The 25,811-nt window shown below is 55.4% G+C and overlaps 1 protein-coding gene across 4 annotated transcripts; it reads left to right on the forward strand.

The window, feature by feature from the left end:
• The first annotated feature begins 71 nt into the window (after positions 1-71).
• LOC106738244 (E3 ubiquitin-protein ligase RNF144B) lies at positions 72-2,411 on the forward strand. Of its 4 annotated transcripts, none has more exons than XM_059718974.1 (4): positions 72-539; positions 1,079-1,164; positions 1,502-1,651; positions 1,877-2,411. In XM_059718974.1, exons 1-4 carry the CDS (start codon positions 470-472, stop codon positions 2,339-2,341), a joined length of 771 nt encoding a protein of 256 aa, XP_059574957.1. In that variant the 5' UTR covers positions 72-469; the 3' UTR covers positions 2,342-2,411. The 4 variants fall into 4 exon arrangements, with proteins under 4 accessions (XP_059574957.1, XP_019350421.2, XP_059574958.1 ...); XM_019494876.2 differs by having other exon boundaries at positions 1,589-1,651; XM_059718975.1 differs by having other exon boundaries at positions 1,079-1,116.
• The last annotated feature ends 23,400 nt before the right edge of the window (positions 2,412-25,811 follow it).

The following is a 25,811-nucleotide window of genomic DNA, read 5'->3' on the forward strand; positions in this document are numbered from 1 at the left end:
CAGGGTCAATGCTGTTGCCAGCTGAGTCCTGCAGGGCCACAGCAGCATCTATCAGGCCCCTTCTGAGGCAGGTCACGGTGATCAGCTCCTCCAGGAAATGCCCCGTGATGTGGCAGCTAAGGGTGACTTTGCTCCCCTGCGAGAAGGTCAGCACCCAGCAAAGTCCAGCAGCCTGGGGATTACCAACAGCAGAGCAGAGCAGAGCAGAGCAAAGCAGAGCTGCTGTTAGAGCCTCTCACTCCCGACGCACCCCCTGCCCCGCCAGCGCCCTTCACCCCTGTCCCGCAGCCCCTGCCCCAGCCGCGTTGGGTTGGGTTGGGTTGGGTCGCCACCTCGGGTTGAGTCTATCCCGGGAGGTGTCACCACATGCGGGGCCCCCTCGCCGGGCCTGGGGCGGGTGCGGGCAGGGAAAGCGAAAGAGAAAGCAGTGCCCGGGCAGGGGAAGCCCAGCCGGGCCGGCCGGGACCCGATGGCGTCGGGGGAGAAGTCGGCGGCAGCCCCGCGGCACCAGAGGGTCTGTCCGCCCGGGGGGCGCCCAGGTGGGGCCCGAGCCTGGCCTCGGCCCGGCTCGCCGGAGGCGGGGGGGCGGCAGCGCGGGGCGGGGGCTGCAGATCTCGGGTGCGGGGGCCCCAAGGGCAGGAGGGCGGGCACGGCGGGATGCGGGTGGGGCAGGCAGTGCGGGGCACGGCGGGATGCGGGTGGGGCAGGCAGTGCGGGGCACGGCGGGATGCGGGTGGGGCAGGCAGTGCGGGGCGGGGGGGCAGAAAGTGCGGGGCACTGCGGAATGGGGGTGGGGCAGGCAGGGCGGGGCGGGGGGGCAGGCAGTGCGGGGCACGGCGGGATGGGGGTGGGGCAGGCAGTGCGGGGCACGGCGGGGTGAGGGGGCAGGGGCTGCGGGGCGGCAGTGCGGGGCACGGCCGGTTGGGCGTCGGGAGGCGAAAGGGAAGCGGGGCGGGGCGGGGAATCCCGGCCGGGGCCGCGGAGCCGGCGGCGCTGGAGCAGGGCACGGGCCGGGCCGGGCCGGGCGGTGGCGGGTGAGGCCGGGCCGGGCCGGGCCTCAGCAACTCGTCCCTGGCAGGGGCCGGCGCGGGCGGACGCGCGTCCTGCGGGCACTGGGTGAGCGCGGCCGAGCTGCAGCCGTGGGTGCGGGCGCTGCTGCAGCAGGTAGAGCCCGGGCGGGGGGTGATGTGGGCCGGGAGTGAGGGACTCTGGCAGGGCCATGGGGTATACTGGGACAGCAGGACTGGCGGGGCCAAAGGGTATACTGGGAGAGCGGGACTGGCAGGGCCATGGGGTATACTGGGACAGTGGGACTGGGAGGGCCATGGGGTATACTGGACTGGGAGGTGCAGGGCGAGTGTTGCTGTGCTTCTGGACTCGGGGGCAGGAGCAGGTGGGTGTCCGTGGGGAGCGGGGTTGGTGCTGAGGGCAGCAGGGTAGGGGCTCGCCCTGGCTCAGCCAGACCCCCACCTGGGCACAGCTCCCCTGCTGCCTCTCATAGGGCATCACGTCCTGGCGCTGCCCACGCTGCCCAGATACCCTGTGGCTCTGGCAGGAGCTCTGTGACCTCGGTCTCTTCTCACGCCAGGATAGGGCCCGGCTGGAGGCCAGGATCCTGGCACAGGAGGGTGCCAAGAGTAGCTACCGCCAGGTGAGTCCTAGCTGGGAGGGTCTGGGGGGCACCAGGCAAGCGGGGAGCAGGGGGATTCCTGGGGGAGTAGTGGGCAGAGCCGAGCGGAGGGGGAGCTTCCCAGCCTTGGGGACCCCAGACCGTGCTGGGAGGGGTCTACCTGCCTCCGGGATTCCCGGTCCTGCAGGGAGGAGCTGACCTGCCTTGGGGGTTCCCGAGCACTGACACCTGCCCCTTGCTCCCCAGTGCCCGCGCTGCCAGCTCCTGGTGCAGCGCCCGGCGCCCGGGCCCCTGCGCACTGCCTGCCCCCCCTGCTCCCGGCAGGCCGGCCAGCTGCGCTACTTCTGCTGGGGCTGCCACCAGGCCTGGGACGAGACCCCATCCCCAGGCGATGCCGGCCATGGCTCCCGGTGCATGCTGCTGACCATGCTGCACGATGCCCCTGCGATCCAGGCCCCCGAGTCGTCCGTCCACGGCTGTCCCTCGCTGCGGGCTTGTCCTTGGTGCTGCACCCTGGTGACACACAACAAGCAGGGCTGCTCCTCGGTGCAGTGCCCGCAATGCCAGGCCTTCTTCTGCTACCGTTGCCTGCACGACCACTACGATGACGGCCACGATGATGATGACGACGACTATGACGACTACTCTGACGACCTTGGTGACCCCTGGCCCTGGAGCTGTCCCATCACTGCCCAGCAGGAGCTCCCCTAGAGTGGGGTCAGCTGGGGGGGGCTGTATTTGACCTCCTCCCCAAATACACGAGGCCTGTGCCACAAGCCTGGGGGTGACTCCTTTGCGTCCATGGTGCTGGCAGCCAGGGTGGCGTCCAGCGGGTGGGAGTGTGGCCCAGCAGCCAGGGGCCTGGTGCCCAGTGGGGAGGGGCGCCCTGGAGCCCATTGGCTGAAACACCTGTCATGTCAGGGGTGGGAGTTAGTGATTGGCTGTGCCACTTGTCAGGGTGGAAAGGGATCTGTTTTACCTGCCAGTCAGTGAGAAGGGAGCTGTGATTGGCTGGACCTCACATCAGTCAGGGGAAGGGGTCTAGTGATTGCCTGATGCCCCTGTCCATCACCTGCAGGTGGATTGGCGATTGGCAGCACCCTGCACCATCAGCCAGATGGTTATTCTGCCAAACCTCAGGCACCAGGAGACCCCCTAGGAATAAACTGGGTGGGTGGCACCAAGGGAGGGTCTCCAGCTGGAGAGCAGAGCCAGGGATCTCCAGCTAGGGGAGGGTCTCCAGATGGGGGGGCCGGAGCCAGGGAGGGTCTCCAGCTGGGGGGTGGGGGCAGGTAGGAGTCTCCAGCTGGGGGGTGGGGCCAGGGGTGGGGCTAACTGGGGGTGGGGCCAGAGGAGGGTCTCCAGCTGGGGGTGGGGCTAACTGGGGTGGGGCCAGTGGAGGGTCTCCAGCTGGGGGGGTGGGGCCAGGGGTGGGGCTAGCTGGGATGGGATGCGGAGGGGGGTTTGCAGCTGGGAAGGGGCCGGCAAAGGGTCTTCAGCTGGGGGAGACCTGTGCCAGGAGGGGCATTAGCTCAGGTAGGGTAGTAGGGGAGCCCTGGGGGTGGCAGGTCCTGCTGCCATGGGATGCCAGAGCTGGGGCACAGGTTCTGGGGACAGGCAGCAGCACCACCTTGCACAGCTGGTTCCTGTGGCGAGGAAGCCCCACCTGCAGCGCCTCACCCCGGCAGAGGGCGCCCAGCCCCAGTGGTGCATGGGGCCTCAGCCCTAGCTACCTTCCAACCGCCTGGCTGCCTGGGGACACCGTGCTCAAGGGAGATGGTACGGCGGGGGAAGCTCTCTTGGCCTGGCTGCGTGGTCTCCCTGCTCAGAGCCGCAAGGGCCCAGTTAACCAGGGGCCACATGGCAGGGGAAGCTCCATTGTGCCTCAGTTCCCCTGGCCCTGCTAATGCTCTGCCCTGGCATGTGCCCTGGCATGTGAAAATTGCATAGGGAGGGGAGAGCTCACTCTTCCTTTGTTCTGAGTTTTTCCTGATGAAAAACCTGGGTGACCCTGGTCTCTCTACCAGAGGATGCTGATAAAGGATTGGCATGCATCCAATACTGCCTGTTTCTGGTTGGGACTTAGTGATGAGGGCACAAAGGTTTTAAAAGGGGTCACTCCATTTTGAAGGGGGGAAGTCATCTTTGGGACCCTGAAACTAGCAACAAGCCTCCAGAACTCCACCAGACTCTGGATGGACACGTGAGTAACTTACCTGAAATGTAGCCAGTAATTTAGGATTGAGTGAACTAGGTGTGCATCAAAAGGGCCAACAAGCCCATTCTTTTTTGCTCAAGTAGGGTTTCTTTCAGTTTTTCATGGTTTGATATTCCTTCCTCACTCTCTCCCTCTTCGATCAATAAAGCTATCTGTTATAGTATGCCTTGCTGTAAATGCTTATGAGGGTGAGACTAGTCTTTAAAGCCCCCTTTGCTTGGCTGGCGAGGGTGGGCATGGCTTTTTACTTTCCTCTCGTACAGGGGGCTACTTGTGAATGCTTCAGGCTAAAAGACATACAAAAAACTAGAACTCTTGGTTCCAAAATGATACCTAGAAGCCCCCCAAAATGCCACGACGGGATATGCATCCCCAAGGTCAACAGGGTCTGTGTACCCCACGCTGCACAGAGCCCTAACAAAGAGCAAGGTTCAGGTGGTGGCAGCGTCACCCCAGGCTTGCAGGTATGCTCCAGGAAGGGGGTTGGCCGGATGGAGGAGCCTCAGAAGGGACACCCGAAACGTGGTTTTTGGTGGGGTGCAGAGAGACAGGTGGCTCAGCACAGGAGCGCCCCCTAGTGTCCCACAACAACCCTGAGGTGACTGAACAGCTGATGGACAGGCTATGGAAACAGGCACAGCCAGAGGCCAGATCCAGAGGCGCATGCACCCACGGTTGCAGCCTGGCCCTGGGCCAAGGGCAGAGAGTGAGCAAAAGGGTGCAGACAGAAGCGCAGCTCCCAGCTCTAACTCACAGCAGTGCATAGAAATTGCCATGAGTTAGACAAATCCAACAGACGTTCGCTGTTAGCTTGGGAGGGTGGAGGATGGACTGTGTTTTATAAAGACAGGGTTGGTGGAAAAGGTGGTCGTGTCACTTTTTATGTCAAAAATCTACTCGTTCCCTGGTTTAGGTGAAAGGAGATAGTAGATCGGAAGGTATTTGGGTGAAGTTAATAGGGAAAAGGCACAGTAATGATATCATGGTGGGGATTTATTAGAGACCTATAAATCAAGAAAAGAGGTGGATGAGGCAGTCTTCAAAGAAGTGACAAAATTATCCCAAAGTTATGAGATGGAAGTGATGTGGGGCTTCAGTTTTTTGGACATCTGCTGGGAGAGAACAATACAGCCAAACAAATGGTCAAGCTGGTTCCTAACTTGTGGGGTGGGCAACTGTCTGAATCAGAAAGTGGTTACATGTTCCAAAAAGCTGAGGATATGACCAAAAGACCATGCCTCTACAATCTTGTCCCAATCAGCAGGGAAGACTTGGTTGAAGATGTGAAGGTGATGGAAAGTGGCCGTGATGAGAGAGAATGTATAACTTGGAGACAGGGAGCGCAGGAGCACCAAACTTTGATACTGGAGATCAAAAGGGTGGATTATAACTGACTCAAGGAGAGAGGAGACAAGGTGCCATGGGAGGGCAAACTGAAGGATAAAGGCACCCAGGATGGCTGGCAGCTTTTAAAGGGTCCAATATTAAAAGCCCAACAAGAAACTATTCCAAGACAACGGAAACACAAGAAGAATGGCAAGAGACCAATGTGTCTGCACAAGGAGTTTCGAGGATACCTCAAATGCCTAAGGGAAGCGTACAGGCGATGGAAGGAGGGCAGGTCACGGAGGAAGCAGGAAATAGCAAGAGCCGGGAGGGACAAAATCAGGAACAGAAAGATACAGAACAAGCTGCACCTGGAGAAGGAGATTAAAAGACAGCAAGAAGAGGTTCATATAAGGATGTTGGCCAGAAAAAGCCCAGGGAAGCTGTGGGTCTACTGTTAAGTAGCCAAGGTGAAACTTTACTACAAGATGCAAAGAAGTTACTTTGCCTCCGTCTTCATAACACAGCTGCAACTTGACAGCTAATCAGGATTATTTGTATAAGGAAGGGGACAAGCTGAGGGTTAGTTGAGCACAGCACAAACCTGAATTGCAATCGTTGAAGCTTGAATTTTGGCCGTAAGCTGTAGTATGGAAAAGTAAAATAAGGTCTGCTGGTCAAGACTACAGGTATTGGTGCCATGCACTGATGACTGCTTTTTGGAAAATGTTAATAGTAAGAGGCAGCACGTGTTGTTTTATCTTTGTATGAGAAAAATTGATTTAGGTGCAGCTAACTGGACTCCTATTAAAAGACAGAGTGCTTTTAGTAACTGAATATGAAATGGTGGATATGTACAGTCACTTGTTGCCAGCACGGATCATTTTCAACAAGCCTGTACTAAGCTACAAATAGATCATTTCTTTTGAAGAATGGAGCCAACAGCGCTAGGGAGTGCAACACGGGGAAGATGTCAGGATGAAGTCTCATACTAGGGGACTCAAAGGGGGACTGTGGATCAGCAGGGTCAGGACGTGGTAGGTGCAAGGTGGAAGAAACCCCAGGACTAAGAGGGAGTTTAGGCAGGAAGGGGGAAGCATGCTGGAGGTCAGGGCTTCCAGGAGGAGACTCTCACACTGGCAGCCTGTAGCAATATTGACTTGCACTGAAGAAGGATAGATTCCCTTGCAGATGTGACCCAAAAGCCCCAAGCAGAGCTGGAGACCCAGACGCCACAGGGGTAGTCACCTCCATCAGTGACACCAGCATGGGGAATGTGTAAATCCTGCCCAGCGTGCGGGCCGGGAGCGGTCCGAGGCCCTTTTTTCATGCAGCGGGCTGTGGCCAGCAGCCCGGACACGCCGGGTCGGGGAAGGCAGGCGGCGCGCTAGAATTAGGCACGGAAGCTTAACGGTTGTTTTGAGATTATTTTACTTACACCGAAGATGGTCGCGGTGCAGGCTGGAAAACTTCCAGGAAAACTTCGCTTATGTTGCAGTTTCACTCGACTCGGACAGAGCTCTGGATACACTCACACGAAGTTTGCTAGGCTCCGTGGAACTTGCGCACAGGGAAGGGTACGTCGAGGGATCAGGCGGCGACGGGGAGAGGCGAGAGGCTGATCAGACCCCTGTAGCCTTCTTGATATACACGCTGGGTCCAATAGGCTCCACAGCGCTTAGAGATCTTCACGAGACGTGAAGTTCTCTTCCTCCTGATAGTCGTGGAGTCCTCCAACTTGGGCGGAAACCACTCAAGCCTCTTATACGGCTAGCAGGCCAATCACTAGCCACCACGTGGGAATAATTTAGAAACAGCCAATAGTGGGGCACAAATTTGAATACAAATGGTGGGAACTCCTTGCAGCGTGCATCTCTCTTCTGCAGCTAAGAAATGCACCCTGCAAAGAAAGCTCCGAGTGGCGGGAAATAATTTAGCAGTGCCGAAGCACACACAAACAAAAATCACACCCTTGGGTTGTGACATCCCCCCTTGCTGAAGGCATAGCTAAATTAGACTGCACGCTCGTCACTCGGGTTATCAAGAGCTCTTACCACGGGTCGTCGAACTAAACGGGTAAACACAAAATTCGCTAACATAAGAAGTTCGTCCTCTAGGGATCGAATCAAATAATAACCAGCACAAATACATATACACATAATCAGATTCATAACAAAAAACTGCACGATCAGGGCTTCAGTGGGCGTCATGGCGAAGTCGCGTGTCAGGCCCCCAATTCTTCCGATGATGTTATCCTTCTTGGGGCTTCTCTTCGCTACGCACTCTGAATTCCGGATCTGTAAACAAAAACTCTCAGAAAATAAGTTAACGCATAGCAAAATATTCACAAAATTTCCATGGAACTATACTATCATTTTTAAAACATATAATACAGGTGTTTGCTATTTCGGACAACCCTTTCTTGCACACTCAACTGGATGAAATCGTCGAGGAGTCATCGTCTAGCTCTTCTAGGTAATGGAAACCTAACTCATAGGCCAGTTGCCATTGGCCTGCGTCCCCTAAAATCCGAAGTTGCTGCTTATTGAGTCCGGAACGCTGTAGGAGAAATCCAAACATGTATCGCTCCTCTAGGGTTCTCGGTGGCAATGATGGAAGATCGGATTCGCAGTGTCTTGTGCCTTGAATCTCGGTCGGGTGTCGACGTTCCCAATCACCGGATAATCTTGGCTCCATTAGGATATGCAGTTGAGACAACTGACGAAGGATGTTACTCACGGGTTGGTTCACCATTGGGTTGAGCAGAATCTGGAGGACGACGATGTTCTTTCGCCCATAAACCTCAAGACAACTATCTAGGCTGTGAACGGTCACTGGAACGGTTCCAGGGTCTCGCAGATGACGGTGAGGCCATGGTCTTATTCGCTGGAGTGATGTCAGTCCCAGTGCACATGCTCAGGGGTTCCAGGCACAGTACGAGACTCCGATGATCGCTAGCATGAGATGTTCTGCGCCGGTATGTTCTGGCCGTCCATCATGCCATGCGTGGGCTTTTTGACCGATCAGTCCTGCAACAAGCGCTGGCAGTGGAATAGGCCAGTGAACGTTGACCGCTACCATGTCGATGTCAGTGACATGTCCTCTACTCCACGAAGCTTGTCTGACCAAGAAGCTTGCTTCTTCCTGGTTCAGCAGGTCGGATCCAAGTTCTACGACCAAACGTCCCAGCCATACAGCTAGAGTTTCTTCAGCTTGGATTCTTGATTCTCTGCACAAATCCTGTAATTCAGTTCTGGTGCAAGCATAGTAGGCAGTAGCAACTCGGTTAGTTGTGGTTGTAGGTTGAACTGCTGCTGTGGGAGTCACTGCTGCTGTTACTGCTTCAGGCAGGAGGGGCGGATGCACTCCTCCGCTCGATTCTCCCTTTCGTCAGCATGAAGGCATGGTCGCCAGAAGTGACGCTGCGTCGGTGGGCGGGGTTGCCGGAGACGACGCTGCATCGGTGGGTGGAGTCGCTGACCGAACTTTCGCGGGTTCCCCCGAAGCTCCACCCTTCTCTTCCGGTTCTTCCACGCGGTCTCCTTCTTGCTCGGCGCCATCTTGTCGTGGCGTTTCAGGATTCTTTTTCGCAGCCGCTTCTTTGACCGCCTGAACAGCCATACGCAGCTGGGCTTTCAAACTTAAATTCTTATTCATTAAATCAGTTATTGTACAGAAAGTTGCAGTTAACACTCCCCCCTTGTCGTATTGTGGGGCCACCCTCTCATCTGCGGCGCGTTCCTCCATCTCCAGATCTTCGCGGAGCTCGGATGGAAGCTCGCGACTCCTTAATCTAGACGCCACCATAAAGGGGGAGAACCGGTCGATCGGCACCGGTTCTTCACTCTCCCGAGCACATCTTAGGCAACGGGCACACTCCCGGGTGAGGGTTGGGTTCACTGCGCCCGCCGGGTTGACTCTGGCGAGGGACACAGTGTCAAGGGACCTGAACAAGACCCGCTCATCGCTCATTATACACCCGAATGCCGCGGGGTGCAAATACACTTCCCTCTCTTTCTGGGCTCCATCTTCGGAGGCTCCCTCTTCTCCCTTCAGCGAAAGACGTCCACTGATAAATCTCTCACCCGTTCCGCCCGCCTGGTGGTAAGCGATATGCGCCTCCAGTTCCATGAGGTTCTCTACTTGGCGTTTTCCACTGCGCCAAGGGCAGTTCTTAACTAATTCTAGCTCCAGCGTGCCTTCTCCTGATCCCATCCTCATCGCCATGTGTGGGCCGGGAGCGGTCCGAGACCCTTTTTTCGCGCGGCGGGCTGTGGCCAGCAGCCCGGACACGCCGGGTCGGGGAAGGCAGGCGGCGCGCTAGAATTAGGCACGGAAGCTTAACGGTTGTTTTAAGATTATTTTACTTACACCGAAGATGGTCGCGGTGCAGGCTGGAAAACTTCGAGGAAAACTTCGCTTACGTTGCAGTTTCACTCGACTCGGACAGAGCTCTGGATACACTCACACGAAGTTTGCTAGGCTCCATGGAACTTGCGCACAGGGAAGGGTACGTCGAGGGATCGTTCGGCGACGGGGAGAGACGAGAGGCTGATCAGACCCCTGTAGCCTTCTTGATATTCACGCTGGGTCCAATAGGCTCCGCAGCGCTTAGAGATCTTCACGAGACGTGAAGTTCTCTTCCCCCTGATAGTCGTGGAGTCCTCCAACTTGGGCGGAAACCACTCAAGCCTCTTATACGGCTAGCAGGCCAATCACTAGCTGCCACGTGGGAATAATTTAGAAACAGCCAATAGTGGGGCACAAATTTGAATACAAATGGCGGGAACTCCTTGCAGCATGCATCTCTCTTCTGCAGCTAAGAAATGCACCCTGCAAAGAAAGCTCCGAGTGGCGGGAAATAATTTAGCAGTGCCGAAGCGCGCACACACAAAAATCACACCCTTGGGTTGTGACATCCAGCTTCCTCCAGCCACTGAAGCCCATGGAACCAGACATACCTGGCCACAGGGTCCTGGCAGCACCATGTGAAGTAGTCACCGTCCCTAACCAGGCTCCTCCCAGCTGGCCACAGAATCTCAATATTCAGCCTTTCTGGGGTGGGAGAGGGGAACAAACTTTGGCGAAATCAGTGCGACTCTGCAATGGTCACCAAGAGCATCACCAGGAGCCCTGGAATCCGTCTCATGGGCCAGGCACAAGTGAGTGTCTCCTAGACTGCCCCTGGCTGCATCAGCTGCTACAGCCAGGCAGGAGAGAGATGATCTTGCTTCTATGCTCTAACTCCCCAGGCTCTTCTCTTCTCCCAGAGTTGGGAGAGATCAGGGATCCCTGGGGCAGCCGCCCTTTCTAAAGATCTAAGAAGAACAAGGTGTAGCAGGTGAGGAGGAAGCCTGAGGACCGGGGACAGAGCAGCAGCATCGTGGCCACCCCTGGAATGAGTGCATGTTACACTGACGTGTGTTTTACATGATGTAAATATAACTCTTTCTGCCAGGCCCTGAAGAAAAACTGGGGTCAGAGCTGGGTGCTGAACACCAAACCTATCAAAAGTTGGGATTGTCACTAAAAAATCTCAAAATGCTGCACACAGCCCCCTTCTATGCCAGTGCCCTCCACTTTATCTATGGCAGCAGTTCCCAAACTGTGGTACGTGTACCACCAGTGATACACGCACAACCTGCAAGTGGTACTGGGAAGGCCGGAGGGAGGGACCGCAGACACACAGAGCCCAGCCGCAAGGTGTTGCACACAGCATGCTGCACATAGCCAGGAACACAGCACCATGTGCGGAGCAGCACCCAGTAGGTGTGTTGGGGGGAGGAGGGGAGCAGATCAAAGTCCCCACGGTGAGGAAGGGAATGGGGTAGAGCAGGGGTGGGCAAAATGCAGCCTGGGGGCCGGATGTGGCCCACCAGGCCATTATATCCAGCCCGCAGGGCCCCTAAAAATGTAGAAAATAAATATTTCTCTACCCCTGGCTGCCTATATTGTGGCCCTCGATGGCTTGCCAAAACTCAGTAAGCGGCCCTCTGCCCAAAATAATCGCCCACCCCTGGGGTAGAAGCATGGGCAGCTGCAGGGGTAAATGGGGTTCGGTGGTGGGGCAGTAAGAGCCCAGGCACCTTGTCCAGTGGCACAGGTGGTGGTGGGGGACTCCCCGCCATTGTGCGCACCCTGGGGGAGGCATGGGGGGCACGTTCCCCCCCAGATCTCTGCATGGGGCAGAGGTGGGCTGCCCGCTGTGCACTGGACTCTGCATCCTGCTGCCTTGGGAGCCTCGTGCAATGCCATGTGCCTTCCGCATGCTCGACTGCACTGCATTCACTGCCTGGCCAGTGGTGGAAGGCACATGGCATCCTGTGCAGCTCTGGAGGCAGTGGCAGTGGGGTACAGAGCCCAGCGTGCAGTGGGAAGCCCACCTCAGCCCTGTGCACAAATCCAGGGGGGGCACATGGCCCCCATGCCTGCCCCAGGGTTTGCGCAGCCAGCAGGAACACCCCCAGCCACCCCACGCAGAATTCCATGTGCCTCCTGCCACCGGGCAGGCAGGGGACACGGTGCAGCCAGCACGCATGGCACATGGTGTCCCGCCCGACTGTGGAGGTAAGGCAGAAGGGAACAGAGCTCAGCACACAGCGGACAGCCCGCTGCTCCCTGGGGGTTTTCTCCCCTCAGGCCAGCCTGTCCCGCCCCCCTGGCAGGGCTGGCACAAAAGCATGCGCCCCTCCCAGGGTGGCCTAGGCCTTTCCAGGGGTTCAGGGGGTGAGGGGGAGGCTCCTGCCACTGTGTGCACCCTACTGCAGGCATGGGTGGCATGTGCCCCCTGTGGCAGAAGGCCACCTCTGTTTCTCCCCAGAAACTCTGCTGTGTGACAATGTGGTGAGGATGGGCCCAGCAGAGGGTACACACCTTACCCTCTCTCTTTAGGTAACTTGAGCTGGACACATTCCTGAGGGAGGGGAAACCTGCTACCTCTGCCTACCTGACTGGCATCACATACCTGGGTGACGGGCTTGGGCTCCCTGGAGAACTAGAGACTCCACCAGTGAGCCCAGCAACTAGTGATGTATTTCAAATTGGTTGGCTGACAGCCAACAGGTGCTGGCCTCCATTGGAGCAGGTAAATGAGGTCATAAGGGCTATAGAAGTTAAGGACTGCCCAGGAGGAGTGGGAAGCAGCCATGAGGAAAACTCAGAGAAAGAGAAGAGCTGGACCATCTGAAACTTGCTCTCTCTCTCAAAACTCATGATCAAGGATCTGCCTGCTTCCAGAGGGAATCTCCACCTGCCTCTGGATGATACTTGTGAGTAAGCTACCTGAGATCCAACTAGATATATAGCTTGCAGTAACTCAGATGCATGATCAAAGGCTATCCAGCCATGCCAGTTTGCTCTATGGGATTTCTCTGATATTGCTCTACCCTGTTCCCTATTCCAACCCTACCCCTTGTAACCTTTGTACCTAGCATGGGAGACTTATTGGGTGTGGGTCTAGATTATGCCTTGGGGTCCCTTTGGTTCAGCTGACTAAGGGAGACCATTACTTGTGCTTCCAAATGAGGGAAGCACCCCCAAGTGCTTGAAGTGAGTCAAGTACCCTCTCATAGATGTTAGATGTTAGGGTCGGAAGGGACCTCAATAGATCATCGAGTCCGACCCCCTGCATAAGCAGGAAAGAGTGCTGGGTCTAGATGACCCCAGCTAGATGCTCATCTAACCTCCTCTTGAAGACCCCCAGGGTAGGGGAGAGCACCACCTCCCTTGGGAGCCCGTTCCAGACTTTGGCCACTCTAACTGTGAAGAAGTTCTTCCTAATGTCCAATCTAAATCTGCTCTCTGCTAGCTTGTGGCCATTATTTCTTGTAACCCCCGGGGGCGCCTTGGTGAATAAATACTCACCAATTCCCTTCTGTGCCACCGTCATGAACTTTTAGGCAGCCACAAGGTCGCCTCTCAACCTCCTCTTGCGGAGGCTGAAAAGATCCAGTTTCTCTAGTCTCTCCTCGTAGGGCTTGGTCTGCAGGCCCTTGACCATATGAGTGGCCCTTCTCTGGACCCTCTCCAGGTTATCCGCATCCTTCTTGAAGTGCGGCGCCCAGAATTGCACGCAGTACTCCAACTGCGGTCTGACCAGCACCCGATAGAGGGGAAGTATCACCTCCTTGGATCTATTCGTCATGCATCTGCTGATGCACGATAAAGTGCCATTGGCTTTTCTGATGGCTTCGTCACACTGCCGGCTCATGTTCATCTTGGAGTCCACTAGGACTCCAAGATCCCTTTCTACCTCTGTGCCACCCAGCAGGTCATTCCCTAGGCTGTAGGTGTGCTGGACATTTTTCCTCCCTAGGTGCAGCACTTTGCATTTCTCCTTGTTGAACTGCATCCTGTTGTTTTCTGCCCACTTGTCCAACCTGTCCAGATCTGCTTGCAGCTGTTCCCTGCCCTCCGGCGTGTCCACTTCTCCCCATAGCTTTGTGTCATCTGCAAACTTGGACAGAGTACATTTGACTTCCTCGTCCAAGTCACTGATGAAGACATTAAAGAGTATCGGTCCAAGGATCGAGCCCTGCGGGACCCCACTGCCCACACCCTTCCAGGTCGAGACCGACCCATCCACCACGACTCTTTGGGTGCGACCCTCTAGCCAATTTGCCACCCACCGGACTGTGCAGTCATCCACATCACAGCCTCTTAACTTGTTCACCAGTATGGGGTGGGATACCGTATCGAAGGCCTTCCTGAAGTCTAAGTATACGACATCCACCCCTCCTCCTGTGTCCAGGCGTTTCGTAACCTGGTCATAGAAAGAGACTAGATTGGTCAGGCACGATCTGCCCACCACAAACCCGTGCTGGTTTCCCCTCAGCATAATTTACCCTGCAGGGCTCTCACAAATGTGAGCCTTGATAATTTTTTCAAAGACTTTACCAAGGATGGAGGTGAGACTGACTGGCCTATAGTTGCCCGGGTCCTCCTTCCTCCCCTTTTTGAAAATGGGGACTACGTTAGCCCTTTTCCAGTCCTCCGGGACTTGGCCCGTGTGCCACGAGCGTTCGAATATTCCCGCCAGTGGCTCTGCAATGATGTCGGCCAGTGCCTTCAACACCCTCGGATGGAGCCTATCCAGGCCTGACGATTTAAAGGCATCCAGTTCATCCAAATGACTCTGCACCACCTCAGGATCTACACATGGAAGTCTGGCGCCTTGCTGCTGCCTCTCTACAGCCCCAGTGAAAGACTTGTCGTGCCCCTCACTTAGGAGCACTGAGGCAAAGAACTCGTTGAGGAGTTCAGCCTTGTCCCCCCTGTCTGTCACCAATTGTTTCTGCCCATTTAGCAGGGGTCCTATTCCTCCCTGGGCCTTCCTTTTACTCCCAATATATCTAAAAAACAAGTTCTTGTTGTCTTTTACTTGGGTTGCCATCCTCAGCTCCATGGTAGCTTTGGCCCGCCTAACTGCCTCCCTACAAGCACGAGCAGAGGAGGTATATTCAACTTTAGTGATCTCACCCTGTTTCCACTTTTTATGTGCTCCCCTTTTGGCCCTTAGGCTGCCCTGGATTTCTCTGGTCAGCCACGGAAGCCTCCTGGCCCCTTTCCTTTTTTTGCCTCGCTCGGGGATCGTCTTGCTTTGTGCCCGAAGGATCGTTTCCTTTAGGCACAGCCACCCTTCTTGGGCTCCCATCCCTTCAAAACTCCTACTCTGCAGTGCTTCCTTGACTAATCGCCTGAGTGCAATGAGATCAGCTTTCCTAAAGTCTAGCACTTTCACCCTACTAGTTACCTTACCCACTCGCCGTCTTATGTTGAATTCTATTATAAGGTGATCACTGTCTCCCAGATAGCTACCGATCTGGAGGTCCCCTATTATGTCATCTCCCGTTGCCAATACCAGATCCAGTATGGCATTCCCCCTAGTGGGACCATGCACCTCCTGTGTCAGGTGGAGGTCCTATACACAGGTTAGAAACCTGCGTGAGCGATGGGACCTTGCTGTCTGCGTCTCCCAGCAGATGTCCGGGTAGTTTAGGTCCCCCATGACTACCGCCTCTTTAGCTTTTATGGTCTCCGAGGGTTGCCTCAGGAGCCCCGCATCTATTTCTTCCCCTTGGTGTGGGGGTCTGTAGCAGACCCCTACCACCAAATCCCTTTCTCCTTGCCCCCCATGTAGCCTAACCCACAATCCTTCTACTTCCTCAACCTCGGATTCTGTCTTGATGAGGGTTGATGTATATTGCTCACTGACATAAAGTGCAACCCCCCCCCCACTTTCTTCCCCGACCTGTCCTTTCTGTACAATCTATAGCCCTCAATATGTACCGCCCAGTCATGGGATGAATCCCACCAGGTCTCTGTTAGCCCCACTAAGTCATAGGTGTTTAGTGCAAGCAGGAGCGCTAGTTCATCCTGCTTGTTCCCCATGCTCCTAGCATTAGTATATAGGCACTTGAGCCCTGCGACTGGTGCCTTTGCTGCCCTCCCGCTCCGAGTCCCAAGGGGCCCATTGTTTCTTACCTTCTTGTTTCTTACCTGTGCCGTAGTGCTGGCCTCCCCATGGCTTTCAGGTTCCCAATGTTCTCCTTCTTCAGGCTGGGCTGTCCTTGTGGGTGCCACATGGTTTGGTGGTCCACAGCTTCCCCCGCCCTCATACTCCCCTCCCCCCGATGAGCCTAGTTTAAAGCCCGCCGGAGGAGATGCGCCAACCTAGAAGAAAACACACGCTTACCTTTGGGGGACAGGTGAAGCCCATCCCAGCTGAGCATGTCCCTCGTCGTGATGTGCGGGTCATTGTCCAGGAATCCGAAGCCTGCCTCAAGACACCACTGCCGAAGCCGCCAGTTGGTTTCTCGGACGCAGTTCTCCTGCTGTCTTCCTCGTCCGGTCACTGGTAGGATGGAAGAGAAAACCACCTGGGCACCGAACTCCTTCAGCACGCTGCCCAGAGCACTGTAGTCCGCCATCAGGTGATCGGGGGTTCTCCTGGCCGCATCATTAGTACCCACATGGACTAGGACCATGGGGTAGTAATCGGTGGGCTTGATCCTGGCCTGGATTACCTCTGTCACATCCCGAATCTTTGCTCCAGGGAGGCAGCATACCTCTCGTGCCGAGGGGTCCTGGTGACAGATGAGCCCTTCCATACCTCTCAGGATACAGTCGCCTATGACGAGCACTCGTCGCCTCCTCCTCTGGGTCATCGTGGATCTCTTGATCTGTTTGGGGTGTGAAGAACGTGGTGTTTCTTCTTGCCCAAGGGTTTCCTCCTCCCCTTCCATCTCCTGCAGGGTCGCCAGGGCCTCGTACCTGTTCTCCAGTCAGACTGGAGAAGCTGGTACCGGTTCGCTGCGAGCTGCTCCGGTCCTGGCTGTGACCGTCTGCCACTCTGCTGCGCAGGGCATTCCCCGGGGTGCTTCTTCCTTGGGTGCCTGGGCCTGCAGGGAAAGGAAATAACTGTCAATTTCCTCCTCCGCCTCCCTGATCCCCCTCAGCCTGCTAACCTCCTCCCGGAGCTCCCTCACCTGCGCCTCCAGAGCCCTAAGACAGGCACCTGCCGGACAGGTGTGGGGGCCCCCAATCTCTGCCCCCCCCGGCCCTGCTGGGGATCCCCCACAGGCCAGGAGGTAGGGGGACATCAGCTCCCCCATGGGCTCGGTCTGGGTGGAGGCCTCAGACCTGCCCCGGGTAGCCTTGTCCCCCTGGGCAGAGGCCCTAGCAGCACTCCTCGTAGACACCATTCTATAAGCTGCTGTTTGTAGACCTGTGCGGTGTCTACACCCTACCCTACAGGAGTCCTACTCCTGGCCCTCCTGGCCCGCCCGCCGGCGCGAATGCCGGCGTGCTCTTACAGAGCGTGCCTGTTTGTGCGCTCTGTTCGCGCCGCGCGGCTCGGGAGCGCGGCTCCCTACCGGCTCAGCTATATGGGGCCCGGGGGGCTTCCCCTCCGGATCCGGCTCAGCTGCGCCGGGTCCCTCCGCCCCACTTACCTTCGGGGGATCAGCTGCTGCTGCCCCCACTGCCGCTTCCTCTGCTGCTGCCGCCTCCGGTCAGTCAGTTGCTAAAAGGGGCACACGTGCGTGCGGGGCACATGTGTGCTGACTCCTCTCCTTCCCGCCGCTGGTTCCCGAGTAGCCCCTCGAGGGCTACTAGGCCGGTGTTTCCCAGGGGGTGCAGAGCCAGAATCAAGCCCATCCCTGGGTGGTGGCAGTTTTACCCCCTGTGCTCCAGGAAGGGGGTCGGCCAGATGTGAGGCGCCCCCAGGGAGGTGCTTGGAGCCTGGAAGGTGGTTGGGCACAGTGAGGTGAGTGGCTCAGTGCAGGAGCACCCCTTACTGGCCCGCCACACACCCCAGATTTATATATGGGATGGAGGCGGGCTGTCCGCTGCGCGCTGGGCTCTGTGCTCTGCTACTGCTGCCTCTGGAGCCACAAGGATTGCCATGTGCCTTCCGCCATCAGGCAGGCAGGGGGTGTAGTGCAGCCAGTATGCAGAAGGCACATGGCATCCTGCATGGATCTGGAGGCAGCAATAGTGGGGTGCAAAGCTGAGCACGCAGCGGGCAGCCTGCCTCCACCCTGTGCACAAATTTGGGGGGCATGTGCACCCCATGCTTCTCCCGGGGGTGCAGGCAGTGATGGGGAGCCATGTCCCATCCCCCAGCACCCCTGCATAAGCCTCCCGTGGCTGTGTCCCACGACCCACCCCGGCCCTGGGGCCACATTCATCCCAGCCCTGCCCCTGTCCCATTCCCTCCCTCATCATGGGGGCCTCAATCTGCCCTTCTCCCTCCGCTCCTCACTCCCTACAGACTTATATGCTGGGTACTGTGTCTGTCTGTGCATGTGTCTCTGTGTGTCTGTGTCTGTCTCTGTGTCTGCCTGCCACCCCCAAGCTACCGCCCCCCCAACCCTGCTGCTGCCCCTCACTCCTAACCTACAGTACCCTGCATCCTGCCAGATCATGCGGGGACCCTGCCTCCCCCGAGCTCCAAACCCACAGCCTCCAAAACCTACACAAATCCACCCCCGCCACACACACAAACCCCGCCCCCACCACAAACATACAAAGTACCTGCATAATTTTGAATTTTTCTGAGCATAATTTTGAGTTTTTATCTGTGTGATTAAAATCTCAATTAACTGCAACTATTTTTTTAATTAAACAACTAATTGCAATCTATTTTTTATATTTTAACAGTATTATATGCCTACCACACCCAATAAAACAATGTTTTATGATTACTAAAGGTTTTGATGTTGTTTTAATACAGTCTGTTGCCTATGTGTCTGAAAAATTTGCTGGTGGTACTTCAGGTGTTATCATTTTAAATTGGTGGTACGCCATCTGTCAAAGTGTAGGAACTGCTGATCTAGGCCTATGTTGCACTGTGGGCATTTCCCAGGCTTCTGGCTTTTGCCAGTTGCCCCTGACCCCTTTCTGCTGTGTGTCTGGGGTTTTGTTAGCCTCTGTCAGAGGCGCTGGGTGGGGATGGGGACTGGGCTGTGCCAATGCTCCTGCAGAGACTTGAACCCAGAGGGTCCTGCCTAGAGGGTCTTGCCCTTCTGCTCAGGGTGAGACCCCTGCCAGATCTGGTGTCAGGAAGGAATTTTCCCCCCAGGGTTGGGGGTTGCCTTCATTTCGAGGCACGGCCTCTAAATGGGATCTCTCACGTGAATATTAGCAACTTTTTGCAGGATGTTGGCTGCTGTTGTCACCCTGCTCTCCCTGGGGCCAGCTTCAACGTGGTGTCTAGATGGTAGTTTTATTAAGCGCTTGGACAATGGATGTGTCTAGGCTGCTTTGGACAGTGATGATCTTGCCTCCGGGGGGTTGGACTAGACATGACATCTGGGGGTCCCTGCCAGCCCCATTCCTCCGCACTTCTATGAATCTCTGAAAGCACCGTTTCCTTCCTTGCATGAACGTCGTGTGCCTCCCGAGGCTGGTGGGGCACGGCGACCACCCACAGGTGGTGGCAGCAAGCGGGGAGCTCCTGCAGGCGGCCGCACCGGTGTTGGCAGCGGGGTAGGGGTTGGTGAGTGCTGACCACCCGCAGGCACTGCCGGCAGCATCAGTGGCGGCCAATCGCAGGGGGTGCACATGCACCCGCGTGCACCCCCTATGCATCACCACTGCTTCCTTGCTTTTCAGGCTCCTTCAGGAGAGGCAGGGCCTTCAAGCTGAGTACCTAAGAGTCACTGAATGCAAAAGTTCCCCAAGGCCCTTCCCAGGAAGGGAACAACAGTTCTGACGAAACTCTGAACGACAGGGCTGGCACAACACGGATGAAGCAACCAGGCTCCGTTCCTGACTTCAGCTGCAAGCGGGCAGTCCTAGGGTGGGGAAAGGAGCTGCAGCAGCAGAGAGCACCAGAATTGTCTCCCTCCAAGCTGCTCCTCTTTCTTCCCCTTCATCTGCATGTCGCCAGCGCCAGGAGAAACTTCTTCACGCCACTGATCTGAGCTGGGGGGCATGGAGGGGCCAAAGAGGTCTCTTCTCCTGGAGATTCTCACCGGGCTGGGACACGACGAGCTCCAGCGACTTAAGGATGGGCTGGGTGAAGTTCAGCTGAAGGAGGGGCAGGAACGCATCCCCTCCGAGAGGCTACAAGATGCTTCTCCAGCCCGGCTTGTGGACCTTCTGATCGGCTCCTACGGGGAGCGGGAGGGTGCGGAGATGACTGCAGAGGCCCTGAGAGCCACGGGCCAGGGTGCCCTAGCAGAGAGACTCACGGAGACCCCACGACCCCGTAAGGAAGGAGCCACCAGGGCCCCAACCATCCCCTTTCCCTGCTGCCCCTAAAAAGAGAGAGGAAACTTCCACATGCAGCACAGCCCTGGATATAATAGGCACCTTCTTCTGGAAAGGCAAAACAAAGGTTTTTCTCCCTCTGCTCCTCAAACAGTGCTGGCTGCAGAAAGCAGGGCCAGTGTCTCATCTCCAGTGGACCCCCCTCCGCCCCCTTCCTCTCCTAGCTGGATGCCTTGCTAGGAGAAGCTGGGGCGGCAGAAGGGGGTGAGGAGGTGCTGTCTGGGGTAACACACCTTGGCCCCAGCTGGGAAACATCACCCAGGCTGTGCCATCCCTGTTTCATGTGACCCTGTCTGGGGAATCGAGGAACAGCTCCCTACTTAATATAAACCGTGTCTTTACTGTAGCAGTTTCTTCCAGAGCCCTTACAGGGCTGCTCTTCTCCCCCAGCCTCTCTGACTCTCCTCCTCATCCTGTCTCCTCCCCTCATGTCCTGTTCCTCCTTCAGACTCCTCCTTTCTGCTCCTGCTGGTTTTGCCTCTGAGATCCTACATATTGTTACATCTTTCCTTTCAACACTTCAGAATCGGTGATTAACTTATTCCCCTGGTTGGGCCGGAGGCTGCTAGCACATAGCCCACCGTGGAGACCGAGCCTTTACTGCTGATCTGTTATGATCTTTAGGGCTCACAGTCACCCAGGTGTGCTGGCCGTTGTACCAGCCTCCTGCTTCTTGGTTGGTTGATTTTTCTGGGTGTTACGCCTGTTTCTGCTCTGTCGGTGTCTTTGTTTTGCGGGCTGGACTCTGCTTGTGTATCTCTTTCCTTTGTGGAGTCCATGGCGACTTTCTCCTCTATCTGGGGCTCTCTGATGACTGACCAGTTGGCAAAGTTGTCTTGGTCCTGATCCTGCAAATTTTTGCTCACTTGTATTTCTGCTTTGCCAGCTCTCCGCAGTTGCATCCGGTTACATCTCAGTCGCTGTCCACTATCTGTGACAACTTCATAGGATCTATCTCCCACTGCACCCTCAACAGTGGCCTTTTGCCATTCTTTCACATGTGGACTTACTGGTTGTACCCAGACCTTTTCCCCTCTGCCCAGTGGTCTCAGGTCCCTGGCTCCTGTGTTATACTGTGATACTTGCTGGGACTGTTGCTTTTTTAGCTGCTTCCATGTACTGTCACCCCTTCCCCCCTGGGGTTGTAGCAAACAGTCTCCCATGGGGCGTAATGTCTTAGTTCTCTGGCCCATTAATCTTTGGGCTGGGCTACTGTCCATTCCTTGGGAGAGTGTGTTGCAATGGTCCAAGAGAGCCAGGTAGAGATCTCCTGCAGTCTTTTTTGCCTTCAACAAGAGTCTCTTGGTTGTCCTTACCACTGACTCAGTCTTCCCATTGCTTTGCGGGTACCCAGGGGATGATGTCTTGTGCTGGACTTCCCATCTAGTGCAGAAGAGTTTGAATTCTCGTGAGGTGTATTGTGGGCCGTTGTCTGAGAAGAGTGTCAGGTATCCCATGCAATGCAAAATGAGCCTTCAGCGTCCTGATCACCATTTTTGCCTCAGTGTCTTTGAGGTAATCCAGCCCCCAAAAATTGGAAGAGAAGTCTATAGTGACCATATAGTTTCTGTCGTTGCCATTGAACAAGTCAGTCCCTACCTTTTCCCAGGGCCGAGAAGGGATGTCATGAGGGCTCAATGACTCTTTTTGCTGTTTGTCACTGTATTCCTCGCACACCTCACACTGCTCCATGTACGTTCTCACGTGGGCGTTCATGCCTGGCCAGTAGATGCACTCCTGTGCTCTCCTCAGGCATGACTCTATTCCCAGGTGTGACTCATGGAGTCGGTTCATGATGTCTCGCCGCGGAGCTGCTGGGATCACAATCCTGACTCCCTTGAACAGAATTCCATCCTGTGTACTTAGTTCAGCCTGCCGCTGGTAGTATACAGCCACTTCTGGTGGTGCTTGTGCCTTGTTCTGTGGCCAACCCTCTAGGATGGTTTATTTAACTGCTTGTAGCATACCATCCTGTTCTGTACTCTGTTGTATTGCTTTGAGACTACTTTTGGAGATGGGTAAGTCTTGTACCATATTAATGGACTCTAGCTCCTGTTCCACACATCCATCTGTGCTGCACTCGGGAAGGTATGCTCTACTTAGCGCGGCCGCCACCTGCAGAGACTTCCCTGGGCAGTATTATATACTCGCATTATAGGCCTGGAGTCTCAGCAGCATGCCTTGAAGTCTTTTAGGAGCACTCAGCAAGCGTTTTTCATTATGACCTCTAATGGTTTGTGATCTGATTGCATATCTACTCTCTGTCCAAATGTGAACTGATGGAACCGCTCCAGTCCAAACAATACCGCTAGTAACTCCTTTTCTATCTGTCCGTATCTCATAGATTCATAGATTCATAGATGTTAGGGTCGGAAGGGACCTCAATAGATCATCGAGTCCGACCCCCTGCATAAGCAGGAAAGAGTGCTGGGTCTAGATGACCCCAGCTAGATACTCATCTAACCTCCTCTTGAAGACCCCCAGGGTAGGGGAGAGCACCACCTCCCTTGGGAGCCCGTTCCAGACCTTGGCCACTCGAACTGTGAAGAAGTTCTTCCTAAGGTCCAGTCTAAATCTGCTCTCTGCTAGCTTGTGGCCATTATTTCTTGTAACCCCCGGGGGCGCCTTGGTGAATAAATACTCACCTATTCCCTTCTGTGCCCCCGTGATGAACTTATAGACAGCCACAAGGTCGCCTCTCAACCTTCTCTTGCGGAGGCTGAAGAGGTCCAGGTGCCCCAGTCTCTCCTCATAGGGCTTGGTCTGCAGGCCCTTAACCATACGAGTGGCCCTTCTCTGGACCCTCTCCAGGTTATCCACATCCCTCTTGAAGTGCGGCGCCCAGAATTGCACGCAGTACTCCAACTGCGGTCTGACCAGCGCCCGATAGAGGGGAAGTATCACCTCCTTGGACCTATTCGTCATGCATCTGCTGATGCACGATAAAGTGCCATTGGCTTTTCTGATGGCTTCGTCACACTGCCGACTCATGTTCAACTTGGAGTCCACTAGGACTCCAAGATCCCTTTCCGCTTCCGTGCCACCCAGCAGGTCATTCCCTAGGCTGTAGGTGTGCTGGACATTTTTCCTCCCTAGGTGCAGCACTTTGCATTTCTCCTTGTTGAACTGCATCCTGTTGTTTTCTGCCCACTTGTCCAACCTGTCCAGGTCTGCTTGCAGCTGTTCCCTGCCCTCCGGCGTGTCCACTTCTCCCCATAGCTTTGTGTCATCTGCAAACTTGGACAGAGTACATTTGACTTCCTCGTCCAAGTCGCTGATGAAGACATTGAAGAGTATCGGTCCTAGGACCGAGCCCTGTGGGACCCCACTGCCCACACCCTTCCAGGTCAAAACCGACCCATCCAACACGACTCTCTGGGTGCGACCCTCCAGCCAATTCCCCACCCACCGGACTGTGCAGTCATCCACATCACAGCCTCTTAACTTGTTCACCAGTATGGGGTGGGATACCGTATCAAAGGCCTTCCTGAAGTCCAAGTATACGACATCCACCCCTCCTCCTGTGTCCAGACGTTTCGTAACCTGGTCATAAAAAGAGACTGGATTGGTCAGGCACGATCTGCCTGCCACGAACCCGTGCTGGTTTCCCCTCAGCATAATTTGTCCTGCCGGGCTCTTGCAAATGTGAGCCTTGATAATTTTTTCAAAGACTTTGTCAAGGATGCAGGTGAGACTGACTGGCCTATAGTTGCCCGGGTCCTCCTTCCTCCCCTTCTTGAAAATGGGGACCACATTGGCCCTTTTCCAGTCCTCCGGGACTTGGCCCGTGCACCACGAGCGTTCGAATATTCCCGCCAGTGGCTCTGCAATGATGTCGGCCAGTGCCTTCAACACCCTCGGATGGAGCCCATCCGGGCCTGCCGACTTAAAGGCATCCAGTTCTTCCAAGTGACTCTGCACCATCTCAGGGTCAATGCATGGCAGTCTGGCACCTTGCTGCTGCCTCTCTACAACCCCAGTGAGAGACTTGTCGTGCCCCTCGCTTAGGAACACTGAGGCAAAGAACTCGTTGAGGAGTTCAGCCTTGTCCCCCCTGTCTGTCACCAATTGTTTCTGCCCATTTAGCAGGGGTCCTATTCCTCCCTGGGCCTTCCTTTTACTCCCAATATATCTAAAAAACAATTTCTTGTTGTCCTTTACTTGGCATGCCATCCTCAGCTCCATGGTAGCTTTGGCCCGTCTAACTGCCTCCCTACAAGTGTGAGCAGAGGAGGTATATTCGTCTTTGGTGATCTCTCCCTGTTTCCACTTTTTATGTGCTCCCCTTTTGGCCCTTAGGCTGCCCTGGATTTCTCTGGCCAGCCATGGAAGCCTCCTGGCCCCTTTCCCTCTTTTGCCTCGCACGGGGATTGTCTCGCTTTGTGCCCGAAGGATCGTTTCCTTAAGGCACAGCCACCCTTCTTGGGCTCCCATTCCTTCAAAACTCCTACTCTGCAGTGCTTCCTTGACTAATCGCCTGAGTGCAATGAGATCAGCTTTCCTAAAGTCTAGCACTTTCACCCTACTAGTTACCTTACCCACTCGCCGTCTTATGGTGAATTCTATTATTAGGTGATCACTGTCCCCCAGATGGCTACCGATCTGGAGGTCCCCTACCATGTCATCCCCTGTTGCCAATACCAGATCCAGTATGGCATTCCCCCTAGTGGGACCGTGTACCTCCTGTGTCAGGTGGAGGTCCTGTATACAGGTTAGAAACCTGCGTGAGCGATGGGACTTTGCTGTCTGCGTCTCCCAGCAGATGTCCGGGTAGTTTAGGTCCCCCATGACTACCGCCTCTTTAGCTTTTATGGTCTCTGAGAGTTGCCTCAGGAGCCCCGCATCTATTTCTTCCTCTTGGTGTGGGGGTCTGTAGCAGACCCCTACCACCAAATCCCTTTCTCCTTGCCCCCCATGTAGCCTAACCCACAATCCTTCTACTTCCTCAACCTCAGATTCTGTCTTGATGAGGTTTGATGTATATTGCTCATTGACATAGAGCGCAACCCCTCCCCCTTTCTTCCCCGACCTGTCCTTTCTGTACAATCTATAGCCCTCAATATGTACCGCCCAGTCATGGGATGAATCCCACCAGGTCTCTGTTAGCCCCACTAAGTCATAGGTGTTTAGTGCAAGCAGGAGCGCTAGTTCATCCTGCTTGTTCCCCATGCTCCTAGCATTAGTATATAGGCACTTGAGCCCTGCGACTGGTGCCTTTGCTGCCTCCCAGCTCCAAGTCTGTTTCCTGTGTCTCCTTTCTGTTTCCATCATTGCTGTACTACCAAAAGCTCCAGGCTGCTGGTTCTGCATCAGTACTGCTCCCACACCTCCTTCTGATGCATCACACTGTAGTACTAGTTGCTCAGCTGTGTTGTAGTACTTCAGTGTTGGGGCCTTGATGATGACTTTTTAATTCTTTTGAATGCCTCCTCTTGGCTCTGTGCCCATTCCCAGGCTGCATCATGTGTTGGCAACCTGAGTGGTTCACAAGCATTAGACAAGTGTGCACAAAATTTGGACAGAGAGTTAACCATCCCAATAAGGCGCTGGACTCCTTTGACATCTTGTGCCCTGGGCATCTCCATAATGGCTCTCACCTTCTCTGGGTCTGATCATAGTACTTCCGAAGTCAGCAGATGTCCAATGTAGGGTACTTCTGTTCTTTTCAGCTGTATTTTGCCAGCATTCAATTTAATGATCCTCTTCCGGCATGTATTAAGAAGTTGTTGCAGTTTGGCGTCATGGTCACGGATCACCTCTTCCTTATCATCCCCTTCTCCTATGACAAGAATATCATCAGCCACAATCTTGATACCCGCAAGACCTTCCAGCTCCTGGTTCAGCTTCCACTGGAAAACTTCT

The sequence above is a fragment of the Alligator mississippiensis genome, chromosome 15 (assembly GCF_030867095.1).
Source record: "Alligator mississippiensis isolate rAllMis1 chromosome 15, rAllMis1, whole genome shotgun sequence".
Lineage (NCBI taxonomy): Eukaryota > Metazoa > Chordata > Crocodylia > Alligatoridae > Alligator > Alligator mississippiensis.

Bases quoted from the DNA above. Each gene is read 5' to 3' on its own strand.
- LOC106738244 (XM_059718974.1), top strand. From the start codon at position 470: ATGGCGTCGGGGGAGAAGTCGGCGGCAGCCCCGCGGCACCAGAGGGTC. The intron at 540-1,078 runs GTGGGGCCCGAG...CGTCCCTGGCAG, and splicing joins TCCGCCCGGGGGGCGCCCAG to GGGCCGGCGCGGGCGGACGC. The intron at 1,165-1,501 runs GTAGAGCCCGGG...TGCCTCTCATAG, and splicing joins TGCGGGCGCTGCTGCAGCAG to GGCATCACGTCCTGGCGCTG.